General features: G+C 41.5%; 1 protein-coding gene across 6 annotated transcripts in view; it reads left to right on the plus strand.

Moving 5' to 3' along the window:
- The window catches only part of LOC126278068 (lipase 3-like), a 154,992-nt gene that overhangs the window by 81,779 nt on the left and 52,443 nt on the right, over positions 1–20,770 (plus strand). For all 6 annotated transcript variants that reach the window (XM_049977895.1, XM_049977899.1, XM_049977893.1 and 3 more), the window contains one exon: positions 8,001–8,247. In XM_049977895.1, the coding sequence (XP_049833852.1) occupies positions 8,001–8,247 (247 nt within the window). The remainder of the gene's footprint in view (positions 1–8,000; positions 8,248–20,770) is intronic.

Here is a 20,770-nt window from a genome sequence, read left to right on the forward strand (position 1 = left end):
CTGTAATACAACTGATGTTCGAACGACATTGAGAAACTGCCGTATAGACCAGATGGGGCAACTATTGCACACTGCATGTAGATTGTACAAGAATACCATCCAACAGGCCTGACCACGTGGTAACAAATACATTAGTGTTTCAGCAATGTTGTACCAATTCTTATGCCATGTGTTTGTTGCTCGTTTCTATCGGCACTGTTATTAAAATAGCACCGACGACTTTTTTGCGTAATTTTTTATAATAAAGCAATATTTCGATGCAATTCAAATTTCACGAATACAAATTAACAGTTCTTTGAAAAAAGTTTATTTAAAAACAAAAAATTTAGTACTGCGGTTATGGCTAACTGAAATTTCCGTTCTTTTTCCCGGTTACTAGTAAAAAACACCTGTTATAACTGAGACTAAAGAAATACCAAAAAATACCGGTTATTCAGTACTAAAATACCGGTATGCGTTTTAACCAGTCGGTTTCCCTCTCTCTCCCTGGCACCCCAAGCAGCCGCTATTAGTAACTGTGATACGTATGGAAATTTTGCAGCTATGCAACACTGCTACTCCTCTCAACTTCGCGCCGCAAGTGTTTTGTGTCGCTTGGGCCCTAAACCGGCCCTGGGTCCAAGTCTCGTCGAGCTACGTTGCTTGGTGGTGATACGTTATGCAAAAGTTACATCCGTCCTTAAGGTTTCCACACAAGTGTATGTACAAATGCTTTAAAGGAAATTAAATATCGAGGATTTTGTTTACTGCACACACACTATTCTAATAGAAACAGTCATCTGAATTAATGAAAAAGTTGCAGAATCTCACTCATCGCCCTTAAGTTACTGATACTTAAACTCAGAAGATAAACGCACTACACTGCCAGGCGCACTGTCAAACTCAAACACAGGGTGTTAAAAAATGCTCCATATTTTGAGAGGTGGCGGTATGGACAAGACAAAAGTCCAATAAACATGGCTCTAAAGTGCACACCTTAAGTGCTGTGAGCACCTGAACATCTTCGCTACTGTGAAACACATCTCCGTCTACTGAACAGTGGTTATGGCTCTGAAGGTATGCCTTTTAGAAACCATCTTTACTGGACATTCTTTTTCTTTCTTTTTTTAATCCATACTACCATCTGTTAAAACACAGCATTATTTTTAACAGCCTATATATTAAGCCAATTTTTTTATAAACAAACAGAATCAGTTGTTATAATGCACTGTGCGCTCTTATAGTTGTGACATTTCATTTTATGCTGCTGTGGATACAAAAATATGCTATAATGAACATTCATAGGTGTTGCATGTGGCAGCTAAAATCGCCTATGCAGTTTAGGACTTCTTCCCTCTGCGATGCTATTTATAAAACAGTCTGAAAATCTTGTAATGTTATTGCATGGTAGGTTTCACGAAGAAATAATTGTTCAGGGAAAAGTCAAGTAATTACGCCATTTTCCCGGGTTCGATTCCAGATGGGGTCAGGGATTTTCTCTGTCTCGTGATGGCTGGGTCTTGTGTGTTGTCCTTAGGTTAGTTACGTTTAAGTAGTTCTAAGTTCAAGGGGACTGTTGACCATAGATGTTAAGTCCCATAGTGCTCAGAGCCATTTGAACCATTTTTTGAATTACGGCATTTCCAATTTAATTACCATTGATGTTAGCCCATGGTTCATGGTGTGGATTCCTGTAGTCATGCCCTACTTCATGAACCACGGGCAACGTATGAGTGGCCAAGTAAGTGGTCCCGACAGTCGGGATACCAGTTAATTTGGGTTAAGGATGGGCATCTCGGACATATTCTGAGTTGTGGTCACCTTTGTGCTCATACGGCAAAGACTACCAAATTCACCGGTTAGTCCCTCAACCGTTAGGGGTAAAACTCAATGGGACTCGGGGCAAGTAAGGCTAGCAACCTGCTTCCCTAGTACTTTAAATATGATGCTGGCAACAATCAGAGCAAAATGCCTCGGACCTTTGGAGGTGACGGAGTCCCACCTCTAAGTGACAAACCAGGGACTCCTAAGATACGACTCGGCAAACAAATGGTAATGAGATGGGGAGCTATTAATATCAATGGGAGTTACTCTGGGAAGAAGGTAGAGCTGGCAGAGGCTGCAAGTAAGATGGGGCTGGATGTTTTAGCTGTTAGTGACATTCAGGTAAGGGGTGAGAAAGAAGAGGAAGTGGGAGAATACAAGGTATACCTGTCAGGAGTCAAAGGCAGGAATAGCACAATGGGGTGTAGGGCTTTACATCAGGAAAGAAATGGAACCCAGCGTAGTTTCAATAAGGTATGCAAACGAACGACTGATGTGGATAGATTTGATAGTGTCTAGCAAGAAAATTAGGATTGTGTCAGTATATTCGCATTGTGAAGGGACAGATCAAGATAAGATGGATAGTTTTTATGATGCACTCAGTGATGTAGTCGTTAGAGTAAAGGACAAGGACAGTGTTCTGCTCATGGGTGATTTTAATGCCAGGATTGGAATTCGTACAGAAGGGTATGAAAAGGTTATGGGTAAATTTGGAGAGGATGTGGAGGCCAACAGGAACGGGAAACAACTCTTAGATTTCTGAGCCAGTGTGGGCTTAGTAATCACAAACTCATTTTTTAAACATAAGAACATTCGCTGGTATACTTGGGAAGGTAGGGGAACCAGATCTGTCATTGACTATATAATAACAAATCAGGAATTCAGGAAGGCTGTGAGGGACACAGGGGATTCTTTGATGACACTGATCATTATTTAATCTGCAGCGAAATTGGTATTGTGAGGCCGAAAGTGCAGGAGGTAAGGTCAATATGTAGGAGGATAAGAGTGGAGAAACTTCATGATAAGGAATCAGGCACAAGTACATAACAATGATCTCAGAAAGGTACCAGTTAGTTGGATGTAGTCAGTTACAGTCATTGGAAAAGGAATGGATAAGGTACAGGGACACAGTACTAGAAGTGGCTAAAGAATGTCTTGGAACAGTAGTGTGTAAAGGTAGGATGAAGCAAACAGCATGGTGGAATGACACAGTCAACGCAGCCTGTAAAAGGAAAAAGGAGGCGTATCAAAAATGGCTACATACTAGAACTCAGGTAGACAGAGAAAGTTATGTTGAAGAAAGAAACAAAGCCAAACAGATAATTGCAGCATCCAAGAAGAAATCTTGGTAAGACTTTGGAAACAAGTTGGAGACTTTGGGTCAAGCTGCTGGAAAACCATTCTGGAGTGTAATTAGCAGTCTTCGAAAGGGAGGTAAGAAGGAAATGACAAGTATTTTGGACAGGTCAGGAAAACTGCTTGTGAATCCTGTGGATTCCTTGGGCAGATGGAGGGAATATTTTGAAGAGTTGCTCAATGTAGGTGAAAATACGATCAGTAATGTTTCAGATTTCGATGTACAATGGGATAGGAATGAGGATGGAAATAGGATCACATCTGAGGAAGTGGTGAAAATGGTCAATAAATTGCAGTGCAATAAAGCAGCTGGGGTGGATGAAATTAAGTCGGAACTCATCAAATAAGTGGAATGTCAGGTCTTAAATGGCTACACAGGATAATTGAAATGGCGTGGGAGTCGGGACAGGTTCCATCAGACTGGACAAAAGCAGTAATCACACCAATCTTTAAACATGGAAACAGAAAAGATTGTAACAACTACAGAGGTATCTCTTTAATCAGCGTTGTGGGTAAAATCTTCTCAGGTATTGTTGAAAGGAAAGTGCGAATATTAGTTGAGGACCAATTGGATGAAAATCAGTGTGGGTTTAGGCCTCTTAGAGGTGGTCTGGACCAGATCTTTAGCTTATGGAAAATAATGGAGAAGTGTTATGAATGGAACAGAGAATTGTATCTATGCTTTATAGATCTCGAAAAGGCATATGACCGGGTTCCTAGGAGGAAGTTATTGTCTGTTCTACGAGATTATGGAATAGGAGGCAAACTTTTGCAAGCAATTAAAGGTCTTTACATGGATAGTCAGGCAGCAGTTAGAGTTGACAGTAAATTGAGTTAATGGTTCAGAGTAGTTTCAGGGGTAAGACAAGGCTGCAACCTGTCTCCACTGTTGTTCATATTATATATGGATCATATGTTAAAAACAATAGACTGGCTGGGTGAGATTAAGATGTGTGAACACAAAATAAGCAGTCTTGCATATGCGGATGACTTAATTGTGATGGCAGATTCGATTGAAAATTTGCAAAGTCATATTTCAGAGCTAGATCAGAAATGTAAGGACTATGGTATGAAGAAATAACATATCCAAAACGAAAGTAATGTCAGTGGGAAAGAAATATAAACGGATTGAGTGCCAAGTAGGATGAACAAAGTTAGAACAGGTGGACAGTTTCAAGTACTTAGGATGCATGTTCTCACAGGATGGCAACATCGTGAAAGAACTGGAAGCGAGGTGTAGCAAAGCTAATGCAGTGAGTGCTCAGCTACGATATACTCTCTTCTGCAAGAAGGAAATCAGTACCAAGACTAAGTTATCTGTGCACCGTTCAATCTTTCGACCAACTTTGCTGTATGAAAGTAGCTAGGATGATTACAGGTACTAGTAGATGGGAACAATGGCAGGAGGGTGTGCACAATGAGGAAATCAAAGAAAAACTGGGAATGAACTCTATAGATGTAGCAGTCAGGGCGAACAGGCTTAGACGGTGGGGTCATGTTACATGATATGGGAGAAGCAAGGTTACCCAAGAGACTCATGGGTTCAGCAGTAGAGGGTAGGAGGAGTCGGGGCAGACCAAGGAGAAGGTACCTGGATTCGGTTAAGACTGATTTTGAAGTAATAGGCTTAACATCAGAAGAGGCACAAATGTTAGCACGGAATAGGGGATCATGGAGGAATTTTATAAAGGGGACTATGCTTTAGACTGAACGCTGAAAGGCATAGTCAGTTTTAAATGATGATGATGATGATGATGTTAGCCCATCAGGTCGTTGCGTATGCAGATTCAAGTAACTGCACGTGCTAAAATGTGGTAATGTGCAGACGACCACTGGTCCCGGAGTTAACACTTATTCAAATGTTCATTACTAGTTAAAATATAAAATTTAAGATGGTGAGCAAAAGCTAAGTCTTTTCGGTTTGAGGAAACCCAACGAAGAGCACGTTTGGCGGCACTGTCTCTGGCAGGTTGCTTGAATTTAAGCGCGCAACTACCTGTTGAATGCAGGAGGTGAAACCTTTCAGATAGAGATATACAGTCTCATAACTGAAGAATGGAGGAGGAAATACCAAAGGAGTGGAAGTCAGCTACCATTATCCCACTGCACAAAAGAACAATAAAGGGAACTGTAGTAATTATAGAAGTATGACTCTACTAAGTGTACCATACCAAGTGCTATCACAAACAATTCTTGAAAATCTGAAGCCTTTTGCTGAAGATGACGTTGGAGAGTACCTGGCAGCTTTTCACGCAGGAAGATCAACTATGTATCAAATTTTTACCAAGATTCAAATCTGAAAGAAGTGCTGGGAAGTTAGTCTTCGGTTCCTAGTAACATTTGTAGATTTCTCTAAGGTGTATATTAGTATACACTGATTATATACATCCTGAGCGAGTTTGACATACCAACGACGCTAATTAACTTGGTGAAGGTGTGTACAGCAGAGACAAAAGCCAAGGTGAAATACCAGAGGGAGCTATCCACGGAATTCAATATCAGAACAAATGTGAGACAATGTGATGCCATTTTGCCACAGCTTTTAATTTGCTCCTCGGGAAATCAAGTGAGGAAATGAAAAGAGAAGGTAATGGGGTGATCCTAAATGGAAGAACATAGCTATGAAATATGCTAACGACACTGCAGCCATTGCGGATTAAGAGGAAGAGATGCCACAAAGCAGCTAGTAAGTTTGGTCTGGCGATTAATATGGAGAAGACTGAAATGATAGAAGTATTCAGAAAGCCCCTAAAAGCGCCGCATTGCAGGATGAAATAGGGAGTATAATCAGAGTGAAAAATTTTAAGTACTCAGCTGTTGGTTCACCAGGCATATAATCTAAATCAAGAAATTAATGAATGTATTGTCAATGTGTCTAAAACCTTTTCCAGTCAGAAGCAGATAATATCAACAAAAAATCTGTCACTTAATATTAAGGCCTATAATGCAGTGACGATACTGGTATTATCATATGGGACAGATACGTGAAGCTCCACAAAAAGAAGATGAGGAGGACCTGCTGAATGTTGAACAGAAAATCATGAGAAATGTATTTGCACCAACCAGCGAAGAGAACACATGGGGAAGTAGAAAAAACCTTGACTGAATGACCAATTAAACATCACACATCATGCAGAAAATGAAAGTGTGGAGAATAAGCCTCGCAGGGAACATTGCCATTGCTAGACGGCCAGAAACATGCTGGGTTTAAAGGAAAACCTGACGGAACTCGTCCAATTGGAAGATCAAGGAAGCGATGGGACGACGAAATGCAGAAAGAGCTTCAGTACTTGTGTTTCGATGAGAACTAAATCCAAAGTGCACAAGATCGTAATCTATGGGGGAACATTGTGAGGTCGGAGCATGGTCTTCACACGGTCCTTGATCGTATGTGTATACATGTAACTACGAGGGTGGTTTGCAAAGTTCTCGGAACGAAATAGAAAAAAATTACTTACATCACTGAAACTTTTTTTATTTTTCAATGTAGTCTCCTTGTAAATTAATGCACTTGGTCCAACGATGTTCCAGTGCCTTGACCCCATCTCGAAAATCAGTTTCCTCCAGGCTCGCAAAATAATTCGTCCACCAAGAAATATATATTTTTTTTTTTTTTTGGAAAAGATGGAAGTCTGAAGGACCATATGAGGTGAATAAGGCGGGTGTGACAACAGGTTATACCTTAGTTCGTGTAATTTTGCCATGGTGACAGCACATGTGTGCGGGCGCGCAGTGTCTTGTTGGAAGATGTCTTTCTTCCTTGCTAAACCTGGCCTTTTTTCGCGAATCTTTTGTTCCAGTTTGTCCACCAAGGTAGCACAGTGTTCTCCAGTAATTGTTGCCCAGTGGGGAGACAATCAGAATCCCCTTTGCATCCCAGAACAGTGACGGCATGACCTTTCCCCCCGAAGGAATTGTCTTTGCTTTCTTTCGTGGCGGATAATCAGCATGTTTCCATGGTTTTGACTGTTGTTTTGTCTCTGGGGTACAGCAGTGCACCCACGTTTTATCTGTGGTCACAAAACGGCGTTCGATTCGCATGCTTTTTTGATCCAGCTTCAAGAGTCGCGGCATCCATCTTGCAGATAATTTTTTCATTTCTAATTCTTCAGTTAAAATGTGATATACCCTTTCAGATGACATCTGTCAAGTGTGAGCAATTTCACGCACTTTCAATCTGCGATCCTCCATGACCATTTTGTGCACCTTTCTTATGATTTCTGGAGTAGTGGCAAATCTTGGCCGATCATCTAAGCTTTCCCTGCCAAATTTAAATTCAATCTTCCACTTGGAAACAGTTGAATATGAAGGAGCTGAATCCCCCAGTTTATCCTGGAAATCGGCATGAATGTCCTTTGGTTTCATACCCTTCTTTACAAAGTACTTAACCACCGCTCGAATCTCGATTTTTTTCCATCTTCGCAAATCACTACGAGGGAACAACAGAGCTACATCACCACCACAGCTCTCTTCCAAGAGCACTGACGTGGCACGCCATAGGCAACAGTCCAATGAATATCACGTGAACAACTCGTTGTGCTAGCGCTGGCCTCTCGTGGTGATTCCGAGAACCTTTTCAGTGCTGATTATATCATAAACGACAAAATACATTGAACTTTTTACGTAATAATTACTTTTCGGCACAGTCTACCCTGCAACATCCTTATTAGCTTTTTATACTGTCTCTGACCACTCTGCATAAGTAGATATCGTGCAAGGCTTTCTGACGTATGGTACGACACACTTTACATGAATTTAGTCTAATTTAGAGTAACTTATATTAATTTTAAACCTCAGTTTTTCATGTCATTATTGCGCCTTTTTGCACGCACACTTTTCAGGCTGGACGACGTGGGGCGCTACGACATGCCGGCGCTGCTGTCGCTGACGCGACGCCTGACGGGGAACCCCCGCGTCTTCTTCGTGGGGGTTAGCGCGGGCGGCAACGCTTTCTACACGTGGCTAGAGCTGGTGCCGCGCATGCGCTCCGTCGTCAGGGCTGCCTACCTCATGGCGCCCGGCGTGCTCTTCACACAGCGACACAGCCAGCTCCTGAAGGCCATCGCCTTGTTCCCCGATAAGGCCATCGTAAGTCCGCCCAAACTGTTTTGCAAAAGTTTTCCTTAGCCATTCCAGAGATGGGTGCGAAGAGTGCATGCAGGTGACTCCTCTCCAGAAAGAGAGAGTAGTTAGGTATCCAACAGTCAACCCTCCCTTGCAATTCAGCCAATTTGCGACATGGCTTATTTTCTGCTCATCTGGAGAAATTAACAGTTAAAAATTGACCTGGCAAGTGGGGCTATACAAAGATTTACTTTTATGTTTATTAAATGATACTGTCATCAGATAGATAAAAATATTTTAAAAAAAACAGCTGTAGAGAGAAATCAAAATATACCAACGGTCAGAACAGTTCCAATATTGGCTTTATTCTTGTCGTATAGGCGCTGTGAGCACAATAACTACAGTAGCATGTTGAATTAACAACTCTGTACTGCAGTAGTGCATGCCACCAGTCAGTTGTGAGCAGGTTGTTTTAAGTACTCTACGTGCAGCCAGAATGTGTCAACACTGTTGAGTCACAATTAAAATTGGAGCAACATCTCTAATTATTCGAGACATTCTCCAGAATGTTCTGATGAAGAGGAAAGTGTGTTTAAAGTTTGTCCCATGTTATATTATGTTAACCGGGGACCTATAAACGATGGAGAGGCTCCGTCCCCACCGCAGCTGTAGTGGTCCGCAACTCGACGATGACTAACGCAGTCCAGTTCACCCCTCTCCACCCTCCGCTGCCCTACACTGAACCCAGGGTTATTGTCTGGTTCAGCCCCTGGTGGACTCCCCAGGGAATATCTCACACCAGATGAATGTAACCCCTATGTTTGGGTAATGGTGGTGTACGCGTACATGGATAACTTGTTTGCGGAGCAATTGCCAACATAGTGTAGCTGAGGCGGAATAATGGGAACCAGTCTGTATTTGCCAAGGTAGATGGAAAACCCCTAAAAACCATCCACAGACTGGCTGGCTCACCGGACCTCAACACAGATCCACCGGGCGGATTCGTGGGGGGCCGGCGCTCCTTCCCACCTGGAAAGCTGAGCATTAAGCCACACAGACAACTGGGCAGACTCAAGTTTGTCCCATACACTTTGACAGTCGAACTACAACTGTGGCAATCTGATCAAAATGCAAAATATGGAAAATTCTAGTCTAGAAAAAATCACCAGGGGTGACAAGATTTAGTGTTACCAATACAAACTTACCACAAAGTGAGGAAGTCCAGAAAGTCATTTGAAGGGTCAGCTCTTTGACAAGGTAACCAATATTAAAGCTTATGTGACGTGCAAGCTAAACAACACCTCAAAGAAGAACTTTTCTACGGTTTTACATGGTTTTATGATTGCTCTGTGCATTGTACTCAAGTGGGGGGAACACTACATAGAACACCTGAAACATTAAAACCACCATCTGAACTTTTCTCTATTTTTTGTTAAATCAGTCTCAAAACTTGCTGGATTGATGTTGTAGGGGGACCAGAGAAGTATCAGTGCAGGTTGCATTGTTGCCAGATCTCCCCCAAGGTCAAGCTCAAGGTTACTCTCCTCCCCAGCCATTCTGCCATCTCACTCCCCCTCTATTTTCCTTCTGCAGACAAGGGAACTGACATGATTTATTATCCCCTCCTTCAGCACCTACAGCATTACCAGAGTTTGTCCTCCCTTTCAAGATTAAACGGTCATGAGCAATCAAAGATGGCAGAACTAATCCATTTGTCCAGTGTTTGAGGTTTTTGTCAGCTATTACTTTAAAGAACTTGGAAGTGTGCGTATTGCATATTGTATTTGGTGGTTTTGGTATTATAACTTCCGTTTTATTAAAGTGTTTCACTCTGGGGAAATGGCATACTGAAGATTTATGAAAACATCATCATTCTTGGTACAATTTGTTATAATTAAAAGTTAATTAATGATATGGCAGTCAATGCCTTAAGCACACCTGAAGATGAAAAAGATGGTCAGCTGTCATGTAAGTTCATTATGGTGTCATGGGTAGAAGCTTGCAGTTACAAAGTATGAAGATCTTTGTTCACATTGTGCTACTTCAAAAAATCTTATATATTCACCTTTGCGATTCTAAAACATTTTCAAACTTTGTTATTGATTTAATATCTGTAGTATTCAATGCTATATATGTATGAGATTGCTCTCTCTCTCAAGGGTGAGTTTTTCCGATTTTGAGGAAATGCCTGGGAATACAGATCAACAAATTGCAAGAATTGTCTTCTGAACACCATGTACATAAATAGTGAAGATTACATGATAATAATTGTTATAAATGACGTGCTGGAACAAGAATTTTCATATATTGACTACGAATGCAGGTCATGTCAAACATGCACAATGTATGTCAACTGACGAGTACAAGTTGATATACTGTGAAAGTGTCATGGGCAAGCTTCTGGCTGTTTGCTGATTAGGCAGCAATACTTTCTCCATGTATGTTGAAATTTGGAGACATACAGTCGATTTCCATCTGCTGTACTAATTTACAGAAATAAAAACATATATACTGATGGGAAAACACTGGGAATAATTGAGCGACGTAAATGAAAGTTGGTAGTCGTGTTTTTACATCTAGTAGATGATGTGCCGTGATTTTTGTCTGTCAGTGTAGTCAAATCATAATGCCTTCTGTCAATGTATTCGGATCAGCTATACTGTGTCTGCTGATCCATCTATGATACAAAACCCAATCCATTTATGATTTAAGTTACATTTACAAAATTTTACTGTGAAAGTGTCATGGCAAGCTTCTGGCTGTTTGCTGATTAGGCAGCAATACTTTCTCCATGTATGTTGAAATTTGGAGACATACAGTCGATTTCCGTTTGCTGTACTAATTTACAGAAATAAGAACATATATACTGATGGGAAAACACTGGGAATAATTGAGCGACGTAAATGAAAGTTGGTAGTCGTGTTTTTACATCTAGTAATGATGTGCCATGATTTTTGTCTGTCAGTGTAGTCAAATCATAATGCCTTCTGTCAATGTATTCAGATCAGCTATACTGTGTCTGCTGATCCATCTATGATACAAAACCCAATCCATTTATGATTTAAGTTACATTTACAAAATTTTGTGTGCTCTCCACACATAACGATGAAATTCAGCTCTAGTACACATACCACAGAAGCAGTACACACATATCCCAAAACATTTGTAACTGCTCCAGTAAAAACAGAAACAAGGAAATTTGTTAGAAAGTATACAATCTAGAGAGACAGCAGTCCTATCTGTACCTAACAACGGATACTGTAAACATACTTCTATTAAATTAATGAGAAAGTCCCAAATATTTTAGGTACAGGAAGGTGGAAAAGAGAACTGTAAAGAGCATTATGTAAACGACGGTATTCAAAATTTGTGACACCACATCTCACTTCACTTTGCTACAAAGAACTTTCCTGACAGATGATCATTTAGGTTCTCCTGAAGGTACTATTTGCCATTATGCAATTAACTGACATTTAATTATAATCAATCATACTGAGAATGATGTGTTTTTGATAACTCTTCATGTGTCATTGCCTTGAAACAGCATACTTTAATAACACGCAAGATGTAAGACTAAATTCACCAAATACGAAATCCAATACGGCTTCTCACAAGCTCCTCAAAAGTCAACGCTGCACCTGACCATGTCTGACACAACTGGTCAGCTACATCATTGTAATATCACTTCCTTCGCCAGGTTGGTGGAGACATTCTCTCCCACTTATCTGTGGTGGAATTAAATGTTTTTTGTAGGGTTGGCAAGAATCTAGGAAGATACGTAGCTGACAATAGCAAATTTGAATATAATAGTCAACTTACTTATTTTCAGATCATTTACATGAAATGTTTGACTTTACCTCATTCCCTGTTACGTTATACGAGGTGCATTCAAGTTCTAAGGCCTCCGAATTTTTTTTCTAATTAACTACTCACCCGAAATCGATGAAACTGGCGTTACTTCTCGACCTAATCGCCCTGCAGATGTACACATTTTTCACAACGCTCACGCCATGATTCCATGGCAGCGGCAAAGGCTTCTTTAGGAGTCTGTTTTGACCACTGGAAAATCGCTGAGGTAATAGCAGCATGGCTGGTGAATGTGCGGCCACGGAGAGTGTCTTTCATTGTTGGAAAAAGCCAAAAGTCACTAGGAGCCAGGGCAGGTGAGTAGGGAGCATGATGAATCACTTCAAAGTTGTTATCACGAAGAAAATGTTGCGTAACGTTAGCTCGATGTTCGGGTGCGTTGTCTTGGTGAAACAGCACATGTGCAACCCTTCCCGGAAGTTTTTGTTGCAGTGCAGGAAGGAATTTGTTCTTCAAAACATTTTCGTAGGATGCATCTGTTACCGTAGTGCCCTTTGGAACGCAACGGGTAAGGATTACGCCCTCACTGTCCCAGAACATGGACACCATCATTTTTTCAGCACTGGCTGTTACCCGAAATTTTTTTGGTGGCGGTGAATCTGTGTGCTTCCATTGAGCTGACTGGCGCTTTGTTTCTGGATTGGAAAATGGCATCCACGTCTCACCATTGTCACAACCGACGAAAAGAAAGTCCCATTCATGCTGTCGTTGCGCGTCAACATTGTTGGGCAACATGCCACACGGGCAACCATGTGGTCGTCCATCAGCATTCGTGGCACCCACCTGGATGAGACTTTTCGCACTTTCAGGTCGTCATGCAGGATTGTGTGCACAGAACCCACAAAAATGCCAACTCTGGAGGCGATCTGTTCAACAGTCATTCGGCGATCCCCCAAAACAATTCTCTCCACTATCTCAATCATGTCGTCAGACCAGCTTGTGCGAGCCCGAGGTTGTTTCAGTTTGTTGTCACACGATGTTCTGACTTCATTAAACTGTCACATCCACTAACGCACTTTCGATACATCCATAACTCCATCACCACATGTCTCCTTCAACTGTCGATGAATTTCAATTGGTTTCACACCACGCAAATTCAGAAAACGAATGATTGCACGCCGTTCAAGTAAGGAAAACGTAGCCATTTTAAGTATTTAAAACAGTTCTCATTCTCGCCGCTGGCGGTAAAATTCCATCTGCCGTATGGTGCTGCCATCTCAGGGACGTATTGACAATGGACGCGGCCTCATTTTAAAACAATGCGCATGTTTCTATCTCTTTCCAGCCCGGAGAAAAAAATCGGAGGCCTTAGAACTTGAATGCACCTCATAATAAAGTCGTCGAAATAGTGACGACAGTCAAAATTTAAAACAGACTGAATCAAGGAGACGGCCATAAGAAGCAGGTGAGCTGTAAAAAGAACAGTGTAGTTGTAAAACCAAGAAAAGGGGGACTTTAAGATGTACAGTGACATTAAGTAGTAATCATGATAAAAAGGCAGGACATAGTCAGAAGCATCGAGAAAGGGGCCACAGAATAATAAAATTAGAATCAATAACGAATTGTAAAGAGAGGCAAACAGTGAAACCAAGTCTTGTTCGAACGAATCTGATGCATCTTGGTAATACCCATCACGTGCTGATTCCAGCAGAACACTTTGTGTGTGGGTGAAAAGTAAACAGCGGAATAGAGAATGCAGGGGTTGTATGTTGTATTTTTAAAGTAGTAACGCATCCATCGAAATTTTACCGAGGAACATAAATCCATGAATACTGCTTCATCTTTGTCTTGATCTTTGTCGGTACGTGCCAGTCTGATGACACAAATATTGTTGGGGGGGGGGGGGGGGGAGGCCCTAAAACAAAAGTATTTTCCTTGTTGTTGTTGACATAATCACAATCACATCCATTACTGTAATCAATATACTGGATCCTCTTTATCGAAAGCGTCTATAGATAAGGCAACTTGAGGCAGTCTGTAAACATGCATCATATACAATACCTAATTTTATTGTTCTGCATCTCTTTACCTCTTTTTATCCATTCAAATTTTATTCTATGGCCCTTTACTCAGTGTTTTTCACTAAGCCCTGTCTTTTAATCGCAACTAATATTTAATATCACTGTTCATCTTGAAGTCCCCCTTTTCCTGGTTTTACAATTTCATTGTTCTTTTTACAGCTCACCTTCTTTTATGGTCGTCTTCTTCACTCTGCCTGTTTTAAATTTTGACTGTCGTGACGAAATTATTATAACCTAAGTGGGAATGATGAGACGTCCAGTTTTTCATTTAAATGTTCTAAAAATAATTATTTTGACTACCACATTTAACTTTTCTTTTGCTATTTGTGTATTCTACATCAGGTTATGTTTTCCTCCCCCCAGATTATTGCCAACGTTAAAAAAATTAATTCTAAGTTCCTCATGTGTCATTTTTCTTGAGTTAGATGTACTTGAAGATGCAGCTCTAATGACGTGAAACTGGTAGTATTATTAATGAACATATAGCAGTTGTTTTGTGCTTTCTTTTATAAGAATGAAAACATATAGTCGTGTTTTAGGAGTCGAATGTACTTTGACCAGTAAGTTATACCACTAGTGTCAAAATCTTTATTTATTTTAGAATACTTAATATAGACAGTCTGTAGGTATGGAAATATATTGTCTACTGTGGGGTTTTCGGCACTACTTGTACATTAACATGTAAGTTAAACCAGGAGTACCAATACCTTTAGATATTTTGGTAATTATTATCGACAATTTACACATGGGGCGGTGCTGTGTCTTTTCATTTGTGAGTCCATAGTCACGTTTTAGGTGGCAATAATATCGTAACTTGTAAGTTACGCAAGTGGAGTCAGTATCTTTATATAATTTGTATATATAATACGGAGATTTTGTAGATGTGCAAATAAGATTATCACACTAAATTGCTACTCTAATGTTGTGAAACTGGTAGTACTGTTTAAGGTTATACATCAACTGTTTAGGGGTTATTTCAAAAAAATGCGTACCTTTAATTGCAGATGCCCACATAATACAGTTTGCTGTTATATGTTGCCAATGTAACTATCAAAATGTTATATCCATATCTATAAAGTGTCTGTATTGTATCTCAAAACTATGTAAGATTTTGACATTACTATGAAATGTCGTGTGACTAGGGCCTCCAGTACTGTAGACTGTTCGCCAGGTGCAAGTCTTTCGATTTGACGCCACTTCGGCGACTTGTACGTCGATGGGGATTAAATGATGATTAGGACAACACAACACCCAGTCCCTCAGCGAAGAAAATCTCCGACCCAGCTGGGAATCAAACCCGGGCGCTTAGGACTGACATTCTGTCGCGCTGACGACTCAGCTACTGGGGGCGGTCTACATACTATGTAACTTACATGTAATTTCTTAGTAATAGGTTGCGGATTTGCATTATACTCTTGTTGATACAAATCGGGATAGAGGATTACCGAGGCTCTTTCATTTGCCATAGGATTTATCAGGTGAGAAGTATGTCTAATATTCATTGCTGTGGGCTGTGAACTAGAAGCTTGCGGTCCTCAGCCAGTGGGATGTCTTGTTCAAAAATGTGACCAAAAACCTCACCTCTGGCGTGAGTATTGGGCATGTGGTGATGGCCACAACGTAGAGCCAAGGAGATGCACTTTCTGTGGCAGGTTGGGACTTCTGTCCTCATTCCGTAGATGTGTGTGGATATTTGTAGCGACCAGCTTCACAGTGAGATTGGCCAACCCCTGCGGCATAGTTTGCCTCAGGCATCCAGCAATGCCTTGCGTGCATGAGTATCACTCCTCAACCTGTGTATTTAAATAAAAAGTTCGTGCTTCAGCAATAATTACGAATCTGATGCGCTGTTATACACGCCTGGAAGCGGCTGTTATTATTAAAGGTAGAAACAGGAGACTATCAGAGTAATCAACTATTCAAAATGAGAGCCACAATCGCATTATTTATTTTGCCGCCAAACGGTTTCAACCCGCGATGGGGTCATCTTAAGGGCAATTTACACTGTAAAGTTATAATATTAGTAAGTAATCATGTAAGTAATCTACAAGCAAATAGTCAAAGTTACATAAATAAACAGAATTTTATACCCATTTGCTCGCTCGCTAGAGTCGTCACCCTACCTGTGCACGGTTGGTAACTATGCATGGTTGTTTTTTTTTTCTTTGTTGTGTTTCAGTTCCCCATCAGGGGGGGGGGGGGCTAGCAGCAGCATATTCGCTGCTCTTCAGCTGAAAGACATAGAACAAACAATAGAAGACATTTAAAAATAACAGAGGAGAGAATATGGTGAACATAGATATAAAAAATGGGGAACATCATGGAAGGCAATCATAAAAAAAACGGGGTGACTGTAAAATGGAGATAAAAAAACTGTTTAAAAGTAGCATACAAAAAAGCCACACACTGCGACAATTAAAAGAATACCAGGCACAGTATGACTGGAGCATAAAAGCTATCGACAGATGGCGTAGCACAGAACAAACACTAACGGCGAACCTCAAGGCAGTACACAATTAAAATCACACCTCTTGACGCACAGGATAAACAGCACTAAACATAACACAGATGTGGCACACTGACGATGATCAAAATGGATGATCAGCCAGGCGCAAGGAGATGAGGGAGACCAGAAGGAGGGAAGGAGGGAGGGAGGGAGGGAGGAGAAGAGAATGGGGAGATGAGCAGGGGGCGCGCTGAAGAGGGCCAGGTAGGGAGGGATGTGGGAAGGAAAGAGGCAAGTATGGGGTGCAGGGTCTCATAGGGTGGGGGAGGAGGAAAATCCACTCTGGGAGAAGGAGGGGAGAGGAAAAAGGGGGCCCTGGGGAGGGGGGGGGGGGAGACAAGGCCAGGTTATAGTTGGAAGGAAAGGTAGATGTCATGCCGAAGTTCGTCATCCAGGAGGGGTAGGCGTTGGAAATTGCCCTGATGAAGGTGATGGAGGGTGTGGAGGTAGAGAGAGGGAGGGATACAGCGATAGTGGCGCGGCAACAGGCGAGGGGTGGAGAGGAAGGAGGAAACCAGAGGGTGGGGGGAATCAACCTTGCAGACAATGTAAAGGATGCGGAGATGTTGGAGGAACACAAGGAGGTGGGGGAAGGGGATCAGTTCATACAGGAGCCGTGCGGGGGAAGGAAGGTGGATACAGAAGGCAAGGCGGAGCACATGGCATTCAAGGATTTGGAGGGCCTTGTAAAAGCAGGAGGGGGCGGAGATCCAGGCAACATTGGCATAACACTGGATAGGACGGATGAGGGGTTTGTAGGTGTGGAGGATGGTAGAGGGATGCAATCCCCATGTCTTATGGTTGGTTCTCTGCATGAGCTTAAATAACCGCCAACAACACGTGGGCAGACGGTAACGCCCTCCACAGTGCCCAACAGTAGTTACATGCTTAAGCAAGAAATCGAAAAATTTTAAAGTTTGTTCCAGTTGTAATATAATAAATAATAATTATAACTAATTAACTCTCGAGAAGTTTACAATTATTTAAAATTCAGGTAACTGTTGTCCCATTCACTTTTCAAATCATTTGTGGATAGAGAGAGCCCTCTATCTTTTGTGGTAGGGACGCCGTTGCCACGGGCGATAGTGTATACCAAGCGCCCCCTAGCCTGTGTGGTTGGGACGCTATCGTCATGGTAGCCGCTCCGTATAAGTCGTCTGCTGTAATTAGTTATAATTGTTATTTATTATGTTTTATATTACAACTGGAACAAGCTTTAAAATTTACGATTTCTTGCTTAAGCATGTAACTACCATTGGTCACCGTGGAGGGCGTTACCGTCTGCCCACGTGTCGTTGGCGGTTATCGAAGATCATGCAGAGAACCAATCATGCATAGTTACCAACCGTGCACAGGCAGGGTGTCAACTCCAGCGAGCGACCAAATGGGTATAAAATTCTGTTTATTTATGTAACTTTGACGAATTGCTTGTAGGTTATATACATGATTACTTACTAATATTATAACTTTACAGTGTAGATTGCCCTTAAGATGACCCCATCGCGGGTTGAAACCGGTTGGCGGCAAAATAAATAATGCGGTTATGACTGTCATTTTGAATAATTGATTATAAGTAAATTAATCACTGTTATCTCCACAGAACTATGTTGTCTAAAAATCTATCAGAGTAATTTGTGTGAAAAAATGAATCCAGCAACTCAGCAGCATAATTGTTACGCTGCAAGAGTGTGACTGGTTTAAATACAATGCAATTTGTCTTAAAAAATGATTTTCGCTCCTCCACGGCGTAACAGCTATGTAGAAAGAGTGTAATAGTTCCAAAAGAAATTTCTTACACACATACGAGGGCCATTCAATATGTAATGCAACACCTTTTTTTTCTCAGCCATTGTCGGTTGAAAAAATGTGTGATTTGTGTGGGACATTGTGGAATATTCCCTCTTCAGTCCCTACGGTTCCATGAAATTCCGATAGACAGCTAAAAATGTAGCCTTCAAATTGGCATTCCAAGAAGAGAACTCTCATTGAGTGTCTTTTGGCGGAAAACCAGAGTATCGCAGATGTCTGCAGAGATCAGAGATTGAATAAAAGCGCAGTGAGTTGTTGGACGAGGCGTCTGTTATCGCTATAACAATGTCGCGCAAATCTGTCCAATTTGCGTGCCAGCATGGACCACACAGCTGCGACTCCTACAATGTTGGCACGTGCGAACACTCTCTTTCGACGTGACCGATGGTTCACAATCAAACACGTCGCTGTACAACTGGACGTCTCTGTTGCTGGTGCTGACACAAGAGGAGCTCACGTAACTCCGTTGGACTGTTTTTCCTCATCTATTCTACATCCCAGATCTCCTGACTGAGATATGTATGGCCCAGTGGAGAATGCACTCCACAGTAAGCAGTATGTGGATAACGGGAAAGTTTTTCATGGAGTAAGATGTTGGCTCTGACGTTGATCAGCAAAGTGATACTACACCGGTGTAACGTTCTTTTTTAAAAAAATCTGTATGTTGTTCTTTGTTAATAAATATGCAATGCGTAATGTTTGTCTTACGCATATTTACTGTGCGATTTGTTGTTGGGCAGATGGTGCGGTTAATCAGTTTTACTGCAATCCAAAAAAATTAAACAACTTATTCTGGAAAACTAGTATGCAATGCCTATAATGAAATCAATCCCTCTGAAATTTTCCCAGACTCGTAGGCACCGAGTTCTATGGCCCTGTACAAAAAAAACTGCCAAAATTCTCTGTGCAAATAAACAATGAAATAAGTTTTCCTTAGCTCTAGAGTCGATACGGATGTAACCTTGGTATTCTGCTCTCTACACAGTTGTTGTTGTTGTTGTTGTTGTTGTTGTGGTCTTTACTCCTGAGACTGGTTTGATGCAGCATCTCCATGCTACTCTATCTTGTGCAAGCTTCTTCATCTCCCAGTACCTACAGCAACCTACATCCTTCTGAATCTGCTTAGTGTATTCATCTTTTGGTCTCCCGCTACGTTTTTACCCTCCACGCTGCCCTCCAATACTAAATTGGTGATCCCTCGATGTCTCAGAACATGTCCTACCAACCGATCCCTTCTTCTAGTCAAGTTGTGCCACAAGGTCCTCTTCTCCCCAATTCGATTCAATGCCTCCTAATTAGTTATGTGATCTACCCATCTAATATTCAGCATTCTTCTGTAACACCACATTTCAAAAGCTTTTATTCTCTTCTTGTCCTAATCTAATTACCTCAGCATCACCCGACTTAATTCGACTACATTCCATTATCCTCGTTTTGCTTTTGTTGATGTTCATCTTGTACCCTCCTTTCAAGACACTGTCCATTCCGTTCAGCTGCTCTTCCAAGTCCTTTGCTGTCTCTGACAGAATTACAATGTCATCGGCGAACCTCAAAGTTTTTATTTCTTCTCCATGGATTTTAATACCTATTATAAATAATAATGGAATATTACATGGTATCAGCAAAGACAAGTACCATCGGAAGTAAATGAATACAAGATATACAAGGTGAAAAGTATTTAAAGCGACAAACTCTGGGAGGTTGTAGGGGATATCAAAATAAATAATTTTCCCTAATGTCATTTTTTCCTAAGAGGATTATTTAAACCGGTGGAGGCCGTATTACGCTCTTCACTTGTTAGAGGCCGTATTACGATCTTCAGTTGTTAGAGGGCGTATAACGCTCTTCAATTGTAGACAACTGCTGTCCACCAGTGTAGTAGTGCATTGCCTCTGTTTATCAATGGAGTGATACACCTGGAGTGAGTACACTGACATGCTTGGTGCGTACTACACAGCGCACCACAACGGACGAGCTGCGCAGCGGGTCTATCAATAACAATATCCTAACCGCCGTCTCCCGCATCATGCAACTTTTGCTGCTGTCTTCCAACGTCTGCGTGCGACTGGGTCATTTAGCAGATTGCCTTGACAGGGACGCCGTCGCACGGTAAGAACGCTGCAATTTGAAGACGCTGTCTTGCAGTATGTGGAGCAGGGTCCTTCTCAGTCACCACTCGTGCAAAGAACAGTCCTTCGAGAGCAAGTGTTACGTTCATTTCACTTACAGCGAGTCCACAACCTGGAACCAGTTGATTATCCACCCAGAGCACAGTTTTCGCAGTGGTACCTGGGACACTGTAAAATGCATCCTACATTTCCATCCTCTGGGTTGTTTACCGATG

The sequence above is a fragment of the Schistocerca gregaria genome, chromosome 6 (genome assembly GCF_023897955.1).
Source record: "Schistocerca gregaria isolate iqSchGreg1 chromosome 6, iqSchGreg1.2, whole genome shotgun sequence".
Lineage (NCBI taxonomy): Eukaryota > Metazoa > Arthropoda > Insecta > Orthoptera > Acrididae > Schistocerca > Schistocerca gregaria.